Source organism: Lactuca serriola, chromosome 1 (assembly GCF_051521515.1).
Source record: "Lactuca serriola cultivar US96UC23 chromosome 1, Lser_US96UC23_V15, whole genome shotgun sequence".
Classification (NCBI taxonomy): domain Eukaryota; kingdom Viridiplantae; phylum Streptophyta; class Magnoliopsida; order Asterales; family Asteraceae; genus Lactuca; species Lactuca serriola.
Genome location: NC_136408.1, coordinates 203,424,405 through 203,438,108, shown reverse-complemented (window position 1 = coordinate 203,438,108; position 13,704 = coordinate 203,424,405). Strand labels below are relative to the sequence as shown.

The 13,704-nt window shown below is 33.7% G+C and overlaps 1 protein-coding gene across 1 annotated transcript; it reads right to left on the bottom strand.

Annotated features, from left to right (window-relative positions):
- Positions 1-5,809: 5,809 nt before the first annotated feature.
- Positions 5,810-8,000, bottom strand: LOC145103119 (F-box/kelch-repeat protein At1g30090-like). The gene is made up of 2 exons (XM_079040663.1): positions 7,681-8,000; positions 5,810-7,420 (listed from the first exon to the last, which is right to left on the bottom strand). Exon 2 carries the CDS (start codon positions 7,154-7,156, stop codon positions 5,948-5,950), a length of 1,209 nt encoding a protein of 402 aa, XP_078896789.1. The 5' UTR covers positions 7,157-7,420; positions 7,681-8,000; the 3' UTR covers positions 5,810-5,947.
- Between the last annotated feature and the right edge of the window lie 5,704 nt (positions 8,001-13,704).

Sequence of the window (13,704 nt, the reverse complement as noted above, 5' to 3'; positions counted from 1 at the left end):
CCTTTTGAGATCGTTGCCCAAATAGGTCCAGTGGCGTACAAACTGCAGCTACCCGTGGAGCTAAACAGTGTACACCCCGTGTTCCATGTCTCCAATCTAAAGAAGTTCCTATCAGATGAAACACTCGTCATTCCCCTTGACGAGATTGAAATCAACGAGAATCTCCTATTCGTTGAAGAACCAGTCGAAATCATGGACAGGGAGGTGAAGCGTACTAAGCAAAGTCGCATCCCGATCGTGAAAGTACGGTGGAATGCGAAGCGTGGGACAGAATTCACGTGGGAACGCGAAGACCAAATGAAGCAAAAGTACCCTCATCTATTCTAGCATTCTCAAATCTAGCTTTCAAAAAGAATTTCGGAACGAAATTCCCTCTAACGGGGGGATGATGTCACAACTAGAAATTTTTGTGCCTTGTAAACTACAACAACTAAGTCAAATTGTGAATCAAAGACATAAGAGCATGTATGATGCATACTCTATGACGACAAAATCTCAAACAAACATCCCATGCAAGCATTTCAAGTAGTCAATAAGCAATTGGAAACCCTAGGAGTTCTTGTTTAAGTCCATTTTGGACTAGGAATTTCTTATTGGGCCTAATGGACCAATAAGCTTCCAATTTGACCATCTTGGGCTTAGAACTCTTGAATGGGCTCTAATTGGACCCACTTCCATTTATTTCAATATTTTGGGCCATATTGGGCCTAGAATGAAATAAGTTAATTATATGAACCATTTTGGGCCATAACTAACCTAATGTAGCCCTAATAGGTCATAAGAATCATATTTATGGTTAATTGGATCAAACATCACTTTACATAACCATGAAAAAGGCTTAAGCATACAAGGCCCAAATTCTTTTCTCTCCCTCTCTAATTCTTGGCCCAAGCCCAAGTAAAAAGGGAGAGTTGACTTCTCATGGCCACCTCATTTTTACATTATGGTCTTCCATGCATCTTATCCCATGTTTCCATGCATACATCACTTCAAGATCTCTCTCTTTCCCTCTCTCTTGCTCTCGGCCGATTCCAAGCACACACACACACAATTCTCTCACAAATCTCTCAAGAAAACTCTCTCATATTTCCTCCATATTTTCGAGATCTAAGAAGTGTTCAAGGGGATTCTTACATAAAATCATCATCTAAGGTAAGATGTTGCTTAGATCCATAAACTAGTTATTTCATTCCATTCAAGAATCACCTCTTAACCCATTCAAACTTATGATTTAGCACCTTAGAAGCATCTAAGTTCGAGATCTTCCAAGCAGGGTTGCTAAGGCCGAATTTTCTTCTCATTTTCCTTCCAAAAACCGAAACCATACCAAAGGTGAGCTTCATACCCCCTCTTTTTTGGTTTTTATAAGTTTTCTGGGGGAGAATACAAGAAAATGTGTAGATCTATAAGTAAATGTATGCCTTGTGTGATTTTTATGCTTATATGTATGATCTTATGTGATTGTGATGTTTATACTAGCCAAATGGAACCTAAAAATCGAGATCTACTATATGAAGAATGAAATAATTATAACTTATACCATTTCACCCTAATCAAGTCTAGAAAAATAATCTAGTTGGTTAATATGAACATTTTTGGACTTAAAACCCATTTTTGGGCTCAAAATGCTAAAAATACAAAACTAAGGGGCCCAAAACGACAAAATAGAGATTCTGATAGCTGAGATGAGTCTAAACAGTTTCTAATATGTATTTTCTAAATATCAACACTTTTGAAGGGTTAAAAATGTGAATTTTAAACATAATGGGCCAAAATGGGCTTTTCGGCCCAATAAAGCCCCAAATTGTGAAAATTTTGAATTAGAGGGGCTGAAACTGCACATTTCTGTAAAACAGGGGATTACTTGTGTACTAAAACCATTTCAAGGGCCAAAATGCTTTTCAACTTAAAAAGGGACCAAAGATGCAAAAAATTTCCATCTCGGGCGAAAATTGTAAAAGTTGCGAAAATGGAGGTTTCAACCGATAAAATTTCATTTTTGAAGGACTGAAGCTGTTTATTAAGTAAATTGTGCTAAAAAAATGTCTTTCCAATAAGTTTTGATACTAAAGTGTCAAGAAAAATAGTTTAAGGACTAAATTGGAAATTCTTTTATACACAAAGAGTTAAAAGTGTAAATTTTATCCAAGAAAGGGCTTAAAAATATAAACTCTAATTCTTAAAACAACAAATCCCTTTAGATAAAAACACGAGTACTACGTCTACCGGCGAAACGTAATAATAAATACACTTTCAACACCAATATCGTTACCAAACGAATTGATTCGGTCTCGAATCAATAACGAATCAAAAATCAATAAACAATGATACTTCAATACACACGCGGAAAATTCACGAGAAGTCAATACACCATCTTTGGGCTCGAAAGTTTCAAATCGTGCTTGTTTGGCCTAGCTAGCCCAATGATATGATCTTTAGGCCCGAAGGGAACGCGCTTACATGTTATTGGGCCTTATATGACCTAGTTCCGTGTAAAAGGACTTTCAATAGCTTTATTGTGTTGTTGGGCCCCAAGGGTCCTTTGGTACTGCTAGCAAAGTCAAGAAGTCAAATGCGAGTCGGGCCAAGGGCTTCGCACCCTCTTTTCTCCTCGGTTGTGGGGCTATGAGAAGTCAGGGTGGTTGGATTAAGTGAGTAGTACGGACGACGCCTAAGGGATCATTTGTATAGTTGTAAACTAGTCATTTTCATTAATGCATGATTATAACGACTCACAACCCGTAATTAATCCAATGTCACCTGGAATTATCGAAAACAACGTCGTATCAGAATAATACTAACTCAGCCACGTAATTTAATGTATTGGGAAAACATCGGGTTTTCCTGGGAAATTCAACGCTCTTAACTATGTGATATATACAAAGTTTAACAATTATTCACATTCACAATAATCAACAAGCATACTTACGGATCTTCACACTTTTTCTTATATACAACATTTCTTTTTAGAAAATATTGGATTTTCTGTGGTTTTCAACATTATACAAATCATTTCTTTTCAAACCTTACTTATGAACTCACCAACATTTCATATGTTGACGTTTTTCCAAAATACTTGTATTCTCAGATAACAGGTAAATCGAAGGAAAAATGTACCCAGTGATGTCATGTTGTTTGTTTAATTAGCATCGAACAATTTACGTTTTGGAAATGTAATGTTTTGAAACAATGTACTAAATGTAAACAATACCGGTTGTAATATTTCAATGCATGGTGATGAATGATGTTATGTTTCATGTATATTCATTGTGATGGTATTCAATTGAGTCACAATAGCCCTCGGACGTTTCCGCCGTCTGGTTTGGGGGTGTGACAGAAAGTGTATGTTTAGTGTACGCATCCGGGTTCCTTATTCTGGTGATGCGACCTAGTACGTCGAGCGTACTAGTGGTACACTTAGTGTACTCGATCAGGGGCTAAATGGGCTTTTGATCTTTGGCTGCTTTTATACTCCAGGGTTTCTTGCTCTTGTTGGGCCACAAGTCTTTTCTGAGTTGGGCCATTGTTAGGCCTTGGGCCTTTATGAATTTGGGCCCATATTGGGTCTTTAGTGTCTTTTGTACTTTGGGCTAGTTGGGTTTGGACCGTGATATATTAGGCCCAATAAGGGAAGGGTAAAACGGTCTTTTACCCTTTTGAGTCGAGATTAAGGATTTGGACTCTTATATTAGGTTAATGACCTAATTGCTAATTAGGGTTCTATTATTTGTGATTTAGTGTGGGGATCTTACGATTCATTAGCCGATTGTGATTTGTTTATCTTAGGAATGAGGTGAGTTCCTTCATCGTACTCGTGGGTCAAAGGCACCAATGTCATCCCACTGGATTATGTTCGTAGGATGATAGTTGTCTTCGTGACAATTTCATGTTATACATGTATATGTTTGTTGTCTTTGTGACTCTTGCTGATATGATTGTATGGTAGCTGTAAGGGTGAAATAGACCCGATACCAGTTGGAAGAGACCGAAGGGGGTGGAATATACCCAGTACTGGTTGAAAGAGACCGAAGGGGGTGAAATAGACTCAGCACCGATTGAAAGAGACCGAAGGGGGTGAAATATACCCAATACTGGTTGAAAGAGAGTAAAGTGGTGAAATAGACTCAGTTTATGTTTTGACTGTTCTGTATGTATGGTATGGGGTATTTTGAGAAAATCCACTAAGCTTTGTGTTTATAGTTTATGTTATGGTTTCAGGTACTTCCAACTCAAAAGGGAAGGGCCCGGCATGATCGCACCGCATCCGCCCATGTTTTTCGCATTTTGGGATTTTGGGATTTTGTATTCTAATGTTCTTTCGACTATGATACACTTTTGTTTGTTTTGATATGACTATTAAATGCTTTGGAAAGAATTAAAAACAAAAAATTTTATCTGGAATTTTTGGGATGTTACAAGAACCGACCATCTTATCCTCCTAATCTTCCCTATCTGCAAAACCTTAGACTAGACCTTCAGCATCTGCTAAACCTTTAAGTTTAGCCATGAATATAGCTCTGTCATCCCTTATATCTAGAAGCCACATGAATAGAGGAAGGGTGAAGAACATGTCTACTATTTTCCAGACGTGATGGAGAAAATCGGGTGAGGAATAGATCCAAACTAAGGGGATCAACCTTGGTCACCTGTTTTCTTCGTAAAGGGATTGTTGTTGTCGGCTACCTTATATTTGTCGCACCAACACGTGCACACACAAATAAGACGATTTAGGGTTTTGTACCACTCGATTTAGGTTTGTTTCAAGTGTAGCAGCAGAAGAAGGCGGCGACATTGATTTGAGAGGGAGATGTATCATTGGAAAGTCAAAGAACTAAAGAATGATACACATTATACGGGTCTCACTCGGGAGCTTCGGCGACGATGATCCAGTGACCCATCTCTCTAGCTCTTTTGAAGATGAACTGATAAAGGATGAAGGATTTAGGTTGGTTATGGTGTTAGAGTTTCGGTTCAAAAAATAGAGAAGAGCGAAAGGCAAGGCAAAAGGGTAAATTGTGGGGATCCACAAGTGAATGATAAATGATAAAGGGGGAAGGGTTTTCTTTTCTTTTTTTTTTTTAAATAATTAATAAGTAAATAGTTCAAAAATAAATGCGCAAGGGTAAAATAGATTTTTTAGTTTGGTAAACAATTTTAGAAAAAAAAATGTGCATGGTTTTACGATATAATGGTTTTACGATATAAGGGATAGTCCAAATTAATTTTAGGTTTTACGATATAAGGGATAGTCCAAATTAATTGTAAAAAATATGGACTAAACGTACGTTTTAGCGACTGAACACGGGATTATTCATGTAATTACTCTATTTTATATACATTAAATGAGAAACAAATGAAAATATAAATAGAAATATACCGGATCTTTAGTTTATAAACGTAAAATAGAAAAAAAAAATTAATACGTCATAGTTATAAAAATAACCAAATATTATATAATTTTTATAAATTTATATTTCATAAATAAAATATCATAAAATATATAATAAAATAATTAACTGGTAAATAAATTAAAATTATTTATAATTAAAATATAATTACGTTATAAAATGAAATATGATTAAAAAATAAGACGGTTAAATATACTAAACGTTAAAATATATTAACCACTCACCGGTCGAATATAACAAATAATAATAATATATAAAATAAGCTAATAAGTTAGGAACATAATAAAACAAATACTAACTCACTAAAAATAATCTAAGCTTTAAGAGTTTACTCACTTTGAACTGTTAAAAAATAAAAACCCAAATCCAATAATTCTTGAGCAAACCAAAGTCGTCGGTCGTTGGAGAAGGAAGGATCATTAACATTCAAAAGAAACGTTGTATAACGTTACAAAAACAACAATCACAATATAATCACATAAACACCAACCAAATCATATAAAACCTTTTAACATATCACAACATCAACACAAAGTACATTACCCAAATAGAATCTGCGCACTCGAAGGCGTCAAATTCCCCAACCCATCCGGTGCCTCAACCACTTCCCATTCCACCAAAAACCCCGGACTTTTCCCTTTTCCACTCCCAATCAAAATCCGACCCACCGCAACATGAAGATTCCTCCCCACAACATAAATAAAACTACCATAACAATTTACCGAAAACGGCTTACATATTTTATCCGGTAATGGAGGCCCATCAACCGATTTCCAAGTGTCCGAATTCATATCATAAACTTTTAATTTTGTCCTCTCATGCTCTGTCACCACAAACAAATGCCCATATATCACAACACTCGACCCTGTCCACCCTTCTCGAAGCCCATCCGCCATATTTTCCCAATTATCAGTTTTCGGGTCGTAAATTTGTCCACGTGGGACCACATAAAAAGGCCAAAACCACCCTTCGGTCACCAAAAGCTTCCCATTAAGAACCGCAGCATCATAAACCGCCATATTTGTACGCATATTTGCAATCGGATGCCAAATCCCGTTTTTCGGGTCCATAACTTCGCCCGAATTGAGCTCGAAAAGATCCGTACTATTTCCCCCCGCCACGTAGATCTTCTCGTTTATCACCCCGGATGCAAAAAAAGATCTTGCGGTGATCATTTTTTTCATTATAGTCCAATGATTCTTCTTAATGTCGAATTTCATCACTACATTTAGGGGGCAATCCGCGTCAAAAATGATACCTCCACATACGAAAAGAGACCCGTTTGAGGGAAATGAAACGCATCGAAGGCCATGTGGACAAACTTTATCGACACAAGGCATTGGTGGAATTGTGTGCCATGAAAAATGGGTAAGATCAAGGACATGCCATTGAATCTTTCCTGTACATTTATGAAATGAGAAGACAAATAACCATGGATCTTGAAAACCCATTTCGTTTCTTTTGCTAAAGAATCGTTCTTTGTTGCAGAATAATTGATACCACCGCTTGCAAACTGCCCTGGTGGCTGGATGGGTGGTGACTGGTAGCCGGAGTAGACAAGTTAAAGCAATATCATCAGGAAGACCAGGGATTAAGGGATCACCTTGAAGATTCAGTTCTGATTCCAACAAAGGATCGAGTAGACGAGATTGAATTGATGCTAATTTGAATTTAGGAGATAATGTCATCTGGGAATCGCCTAATTTCTGTACTGGGACTTGCTGTGATGAAACGCGAACTCTTTGCATCTTTGCGAAATTCAAGAACCCTAAAGCTGAATCCGAATTCAAGAACTTGAAAGAAGGAAAAGGTGCAAACCCCAATTCGAATTGATTTGCTTAATTTGAAAGGAGATAACAAATACGACAGAATTGGAGTCGAATTGCGAAGAGCCCTTTTTTGACAATTGAGTTCACATGTCATGTGATTGTCTTCAATCGCACCGAATACGACCAAACACAACATAAAAACAAAACCCCATCTCGAGAAATCAATCTCAAAGTCAGTTTTTGCTGCAGGAAAAACACAGAATTAGAATTTTTTATCTTATCTCCCCGAAAAGATAACTCCCCCCTTTCACTTTTTTTCACAAGATTTAAATCAGTAATCAATGACAAACAACAAATTTCTAAAATACCCAGTTTAAGAATCAACGACAAGTTACGGTTTATGATCTGGGAACAGTTCTAATTCGAATAAGATTCTGCGTAAGGAGTAAAAGACAGAGAAGATGATGAAATCAATAAAGAAAACACCAAGAACATGAACTTACAGATAATAACAAAGGAATAGATTAAAGATGAAGACAGATTGCAACTTCAGCTTGAAGATTGATTGATAACTGTTGTTTGTTCGTCTTTAAGTTTGTGGTGAACTGGTGATGATGGTGGAAATATTATAATTGTTTTGGTGGGCTGAAACCCTCATATTCTTGTAAGAAAAGTATATGTGGCAAACATGGGTTCATATCCTTGATGGCCAATAATTCCCACGCGCAACAGAAGAACGTGGACAGAAGGGAAACTTCACTCTCGAAAGAGGCGAGTCGCAACTCTCAAATCAAACCCACCCGTGCACGCTACTGCGATGGCTGAACTCAGAAAGGAGGTCAGATTATGAATGAGTAGGCTTGCACAGGCTAATTATGGCCATAAATTGCATCAATTTGTTGGCAGGTTTTAATTAAGTGCAAATGTTTTAAAATTTTATATTTTTTTGTCAATTAAAAAAAAAAAGTTATTATGCTAACTTTAAAAAACAAAAACACTAGTATTTTGGACTTTTTATTTAATTAAAGGAAAACAGAATTTTAAAAGGTAATGAAATATTATTTTAATATATAGATTAATTTTTTTTTTACAATTTTTATTAAACTCGTATTTATGGTTTATAAAATTCTATTTTGACCCGTTTAAAAAAAGAATAAACTGCATGAATGGTCCTTGTAGTTAGCTGAAAATTGCCACTTTGATCCAAAAAAGTTTGGAGCAGCACCACAAGTCCAAAGTTTTCATTTTGTTGCGAGTTTTGTCTAATTTGTTTCAATTTTTTTATAATGACGATTTTGTCCTTAATATTTTTATTTTTTTTTATTACTTTAATGCTTTTTTATTTTAAGAAAACTAAAAAATAAAATCAACTCTCTCTCTCTCTCTCTCTCTCTCTCTCTCTCTCTCTCTCTCTCTCTCTCTCTCTCTCTCCCCCTCCTTCCTTTACTTGTCGGGGCACCACCAATTTCGTCGGAAACAACCTCCAACCACCAAAAACAACTTCAACATTGGAGCACCACTGTGGATGTCACCCATTTAGCCGCCGCCCTTTGTCTTGTTGATTTTCGTCATATAGGTTCATCCGACTAGTCTTCTATGTCAGTGGGATATATATATATATATATATATATATATATATATATATATATATATATATATATATACTAGGTTAATACCCGTGAAAACCACGGTTATAAAATAAATTAAATATTTATTGTAATAAATTAGGCAACAGATATTACAAATCAATTTTTTGCTGATGTGTTTTATCTGTGTAAAAGGGAGGAGTGAATTAGTGGAAATGTAATTAATGAGGAAAAACCAAAGACTGACAAGTGGCAAATAATTAATTTCAAGCTCTAATTGATTAACACGTGGCAAATTTGCTAATATATATATATATATATATATATATATATATATATATATATATATATATATATATATATATATATACTAGGTTATAACCCGTGGAAACCACGGTTGTTATTATTATAAATATTATATAGACAAATAAAATAAAATAAAATTTAAACAAAATAAATATAACATAAGTTTGATTTGTATAGTTGGTATGTAAAATAATATAATCTTTATTTTACAAGATTCATTAAAATCATGAATGATTTAAAAGTTTTTGAAATGGAATAAGATTTGTATCTGAAATATCGAAATGATTTTGATATTCTTTCAAAAAAAAAGTGGATTTTGAAATTTTTAGAATTAATATTTCGGGATTTAGTAATTAAATATTTTTGACATTTAATAGAAAAAATTAGAAGCATGTCACATGACAAATAAGCATCGTAAAATAAAGACAAATAATAATATTATGCTTTGTTTATTAGAATAGATAGATTATAATGTAAGATGATGTAAGTAACTTAAATTAACCAATAATCATAGTTTTACATTTTATCAAACTAATTACTTAATCTTATTAAATTATAAATTTCTCCAATATAATTAATAAATAAAATATTTATTATTATTATTATTTTTTATTAGTTAATAATTTGTTTATTTATTATTTTTTTAATGTTTAATTTACTAAAAATGTAAAATTTCAAAACTTTTAGCCTTTATGTTAGAATTTTACCAAAAGTTTTATTTTTAAAGGAGCCAAACTAAGAATGTTAAAATAAGATCAATTTTTTAACTTGCTATAATTTAGCATGGTCACTACGAATATGAAGTTAAAAAAAGTCAATCATACTATTAAACCCAAAATGCAACTTTCTTTTAAATTCTTGGTAAAAGTAAATGATACACAAGCAACGTAATACATAAAGGAGAAGGAAGGGCATACCTCCATCAGATTAAAACTCTCAATTAAGTACAACTTACAAAGCAAAATCAACCAAAGAAACAAACACAACATTTTCAGTAAGATCAAATTTCTTTAAGCCGAAGTAAACTATTTTTATTGAAAGAGCGGAAACATCATATACTGAATGGAAAAAACAACACTCCTTATCATAATTTTTGCTCCGATTAAATATATATAGTGGTTTATAAACCATTTATATAATGAAAATTTGTTAAACCCAACATGATGAATGGTAGAAAGCTAACTTTAAAAGTAAAGTTATTGATAAAATGAGGTTTTTGAGGTTAAGAGAGGTGTTGACGGGTCTATGTAAACTTGAATGACAGATAGATAGTATTGAATAAAATAGTATATTTCATTTAACACAAGTGGAACTCTAGCACCACAAACTCCATTCCTTGTAGATTACCCAAACAACATCAAGAATGAGTATGATTCATAAAGGTATTTGTTTGTCCATGCCTTCATGCTAGACTCCACTTATCTACAAAACCAAGATCAACATCATCTTTTGTGAAAATTAATAATTTGAAAGTTGAAACTAATCCACTTGTAAAAATGAAGTTCTTTGATGCCCATTTCAAAAAAGAAAATATCATGTTCTTTGATTTCCATATGAAGTAAACTAAGTTCTTTAATAACCAAGCCAAATTCTGAAATCATAACAAATTGTGATCTTATTGAGGTTGCATTTGATGGTCGAAACCTATACATCAACATTTGTATAGGCTCTTTTAAGTTTGCAGATACATTTTCTCAACACATTATTATTACATTACTTTCAAATGCATAGTGACGATGCATACTCGACAATAGATTTGGTGAATTCAATGAACATTTACATAATTAAAAAATAATAAAAATAACAAACTGAAAACATATACCATTTGGAGAATTTTTTTTTACCTCTTATGTGTAGTCTTTCTTTGACCTTAATAGCCATTTAAAACATCAAACTCCCCAAATGTCTTCCTATGAAATATATGATAAAATTGAATCAAACAAACTAAAATTAAAGCTATTAAAATATCACTTACCTTTACAGCTTCGATTCTTGAAACCAAATATTTGTAGGAAGACAGGTATTGTTGCAATAAACCCTAGAAACCTAAATCCCTAAATCAAGAATCGAACAAAAATGGGAAAACTCAATAGATGCTATGACCATTTGATTGTCAAATTACTCCATACCACCATTAAAGAAATTGGACGCCAAAAATTGTATAATAGGACATAACTTTGTCCAATCGCTCAATTAGTGTACCAGGGTAAAAAAACTTTTGGAACTTAAAAGAAATTAGTAAATTGTGAATGTTAGCAAGAACCAAAAAGAAGAAAGTGGACAAACCTGCATGCATATGGAAAACCTGAGTCATGTAAGATGTATACGGAAAACCTGGAAAAAAATGCATTAGTTGACAATAAGGTTGTGAGGAGGTGCTTTCTCCCTACGTTAAGTGAGATATAAAGAGCGGATAGAAATTTAGGTTGAATTTGAACTTTGAAATTTGAAAACTGGTGAAGAATACATGTTATTTTCCCGTGGAATTTATTGAATTGATAGTGTTACCTATAATTGTCTGCTGAAATTGAAAGTAATCCCAAAAAATCAGGAAATTAGTTACTAAAGACAGAAAAATAAAAACGGTAGAAAGTGCCACATGGCAAAGAAGTAGGCTAGGAAAAAGACACGTGGCAATAGGAGATTCAACCTATTTATTTATTAGGAAGGGAGATATATATATATATATATATATATATATATATATATATATATATATATATATATATATATATAGAGAGAGAGAGAGAGAGAGAGAGATAGAGAGAGAGAGAAAGAGAATGGGATCTGGGTAAGGATTGAGAAACCATTGATGGACGACCACCTTGTGCAAACTCTTGCTCCAGTTATGTAAAATAACACCACCACCTAGCAACTCAAATCCACCGATGCTTCGATCTGCAACTCAAATCCACCGATGCTTCGATCTGCAACTCAAAGAAGGGAGGTCCGACGCCGTTTTCCTCAACAAACCATAGCTCGACGTCGTCTTCGTTTCTCTATTTCTTTGTCATTTTGTCGTTCCTCAGCAAACCCTAGCTCGCTGTCGACGTCGTCATCTTTGTCTTCATCATTCCAGTTACAACAAATATGTTTGTCATGTATGGATCCGGATCTACTCGTTGTGTCTGCTTCTCTCTCAACCATCGGCTCAGATCAAAATGGGGTGAGGTGAACGACGTTTACAGGTTCAAGTTTACACGCGACGATGTTTACAGATCTGGACGGAGGCGATATTTACAGCTCATACCAAATTGAGGTGAGGTTTGGGACGGTGACACTTTAAATACGACTATATCCTTTGTCCAAAATGACGAAGACAATGGTGGTCCATGGCAGGTGGCGGTGGAGCTTTGGGGAGAGAAGCATGATGTCGTGGTCCGACAGTCGATGGTTGTCTGGTCAAGGTGGTTTCCCGATGAATAGTAAAAAGAGGGAGAGAGATAAAGTCTCCAGTGAGGGAAATGGGTGGGTTTTGGGTGGGTTATTGGGAATAGAGTTTTTATATTTATTTGAGTGAAAGTAAAAAAAATGGAAAACAAATAGATTAATGAGTATTTAGTGTGGGTGTGTTTTTATGTTGAGAGAGAGAGTATTATCATTTTCTATTTTTTTCTATTATAAAAAATAAAATATAAAAGGAAAATTTTCTTTTTTGTTTTTCTTTAATCAGAAAAATTTGTAAATAATAAAAAATTTTGAAAAAGAAAAAAATAAGGGCAAATTCGTCATTAAGAAAAAGTTTATAGCAAATTGGCCCAAACTCACAACAAAATGAAAAGTTTTGACCTCTAGGGCTAGTCTAAACATTTTTTGACCAAAGTGACAATTTTCGGCAAACCACAGGGACCATTTGTGCAGTTTAGTCTTTAAAAAAATATTTTTTGTTGGTTTACCTGTTTAAAAAATAATATTAAATTCATATCTAATACTAAGTTATAACACGTGGGCATGATGGATTAGAAATTAAATTTTTTTTTAATTAAATTGTAACTTATTTATTTAAAATTAATAATTAATAATAACATCTTTACTAATTAAAGTGTATATGTTTTGCAGTAATATGATAATGACATAACTATTGGTTGAAATTACGAACGGACAGTGGTTTGAATATGCAATTGACATTTTGTATTTGTAGATATGCAAAAAAAATATAATTTTATGAAATAAATATAAATTTAACAAAAAACAAATGCTGAAATTTATATAAATAATAAAGTTATACAAAGTTTTTTATAAATTTCTAAAAACTTCTTTATACATAACATTAGATGTTTTATTTGTTAGTCTACCATCCATATCTAAAATCAAAAATTTTAATCATTGTCTACTTTGAACTCTGGATAAAATAACACACAGTTGACCATGTGTAAAAACATGATCCTTGAGAAACAAGCCACCCTTCGATAAAGACTGTCCTTGGCTCTTATTAATTGTCATTATAAAACACACAGTCAATGTAAATTTTCTTTTTTGGAATTTGAACAGGATCTTGTCTTCAAAAGGAGTTAAAGACATTCTTAGAATAAAAGTCTGGTTTCCAATATTACTTCCAGATAAGATAACTTCCTCAATAACACGTTTGCCCAAAGATTTAACCTGTAGTCTAGTCCCATTACACAAGGCATTTTT

Excerpts from the sequence above, each read along its gene's own strand:
- LOC145103119 (XM_079040663.1), bottom strand. The coding sequence starts at position 7,156 with ATGCAAAGAGTTCGCGTTTCATCACAGCAAGTCCCAGTACAGAAATTA.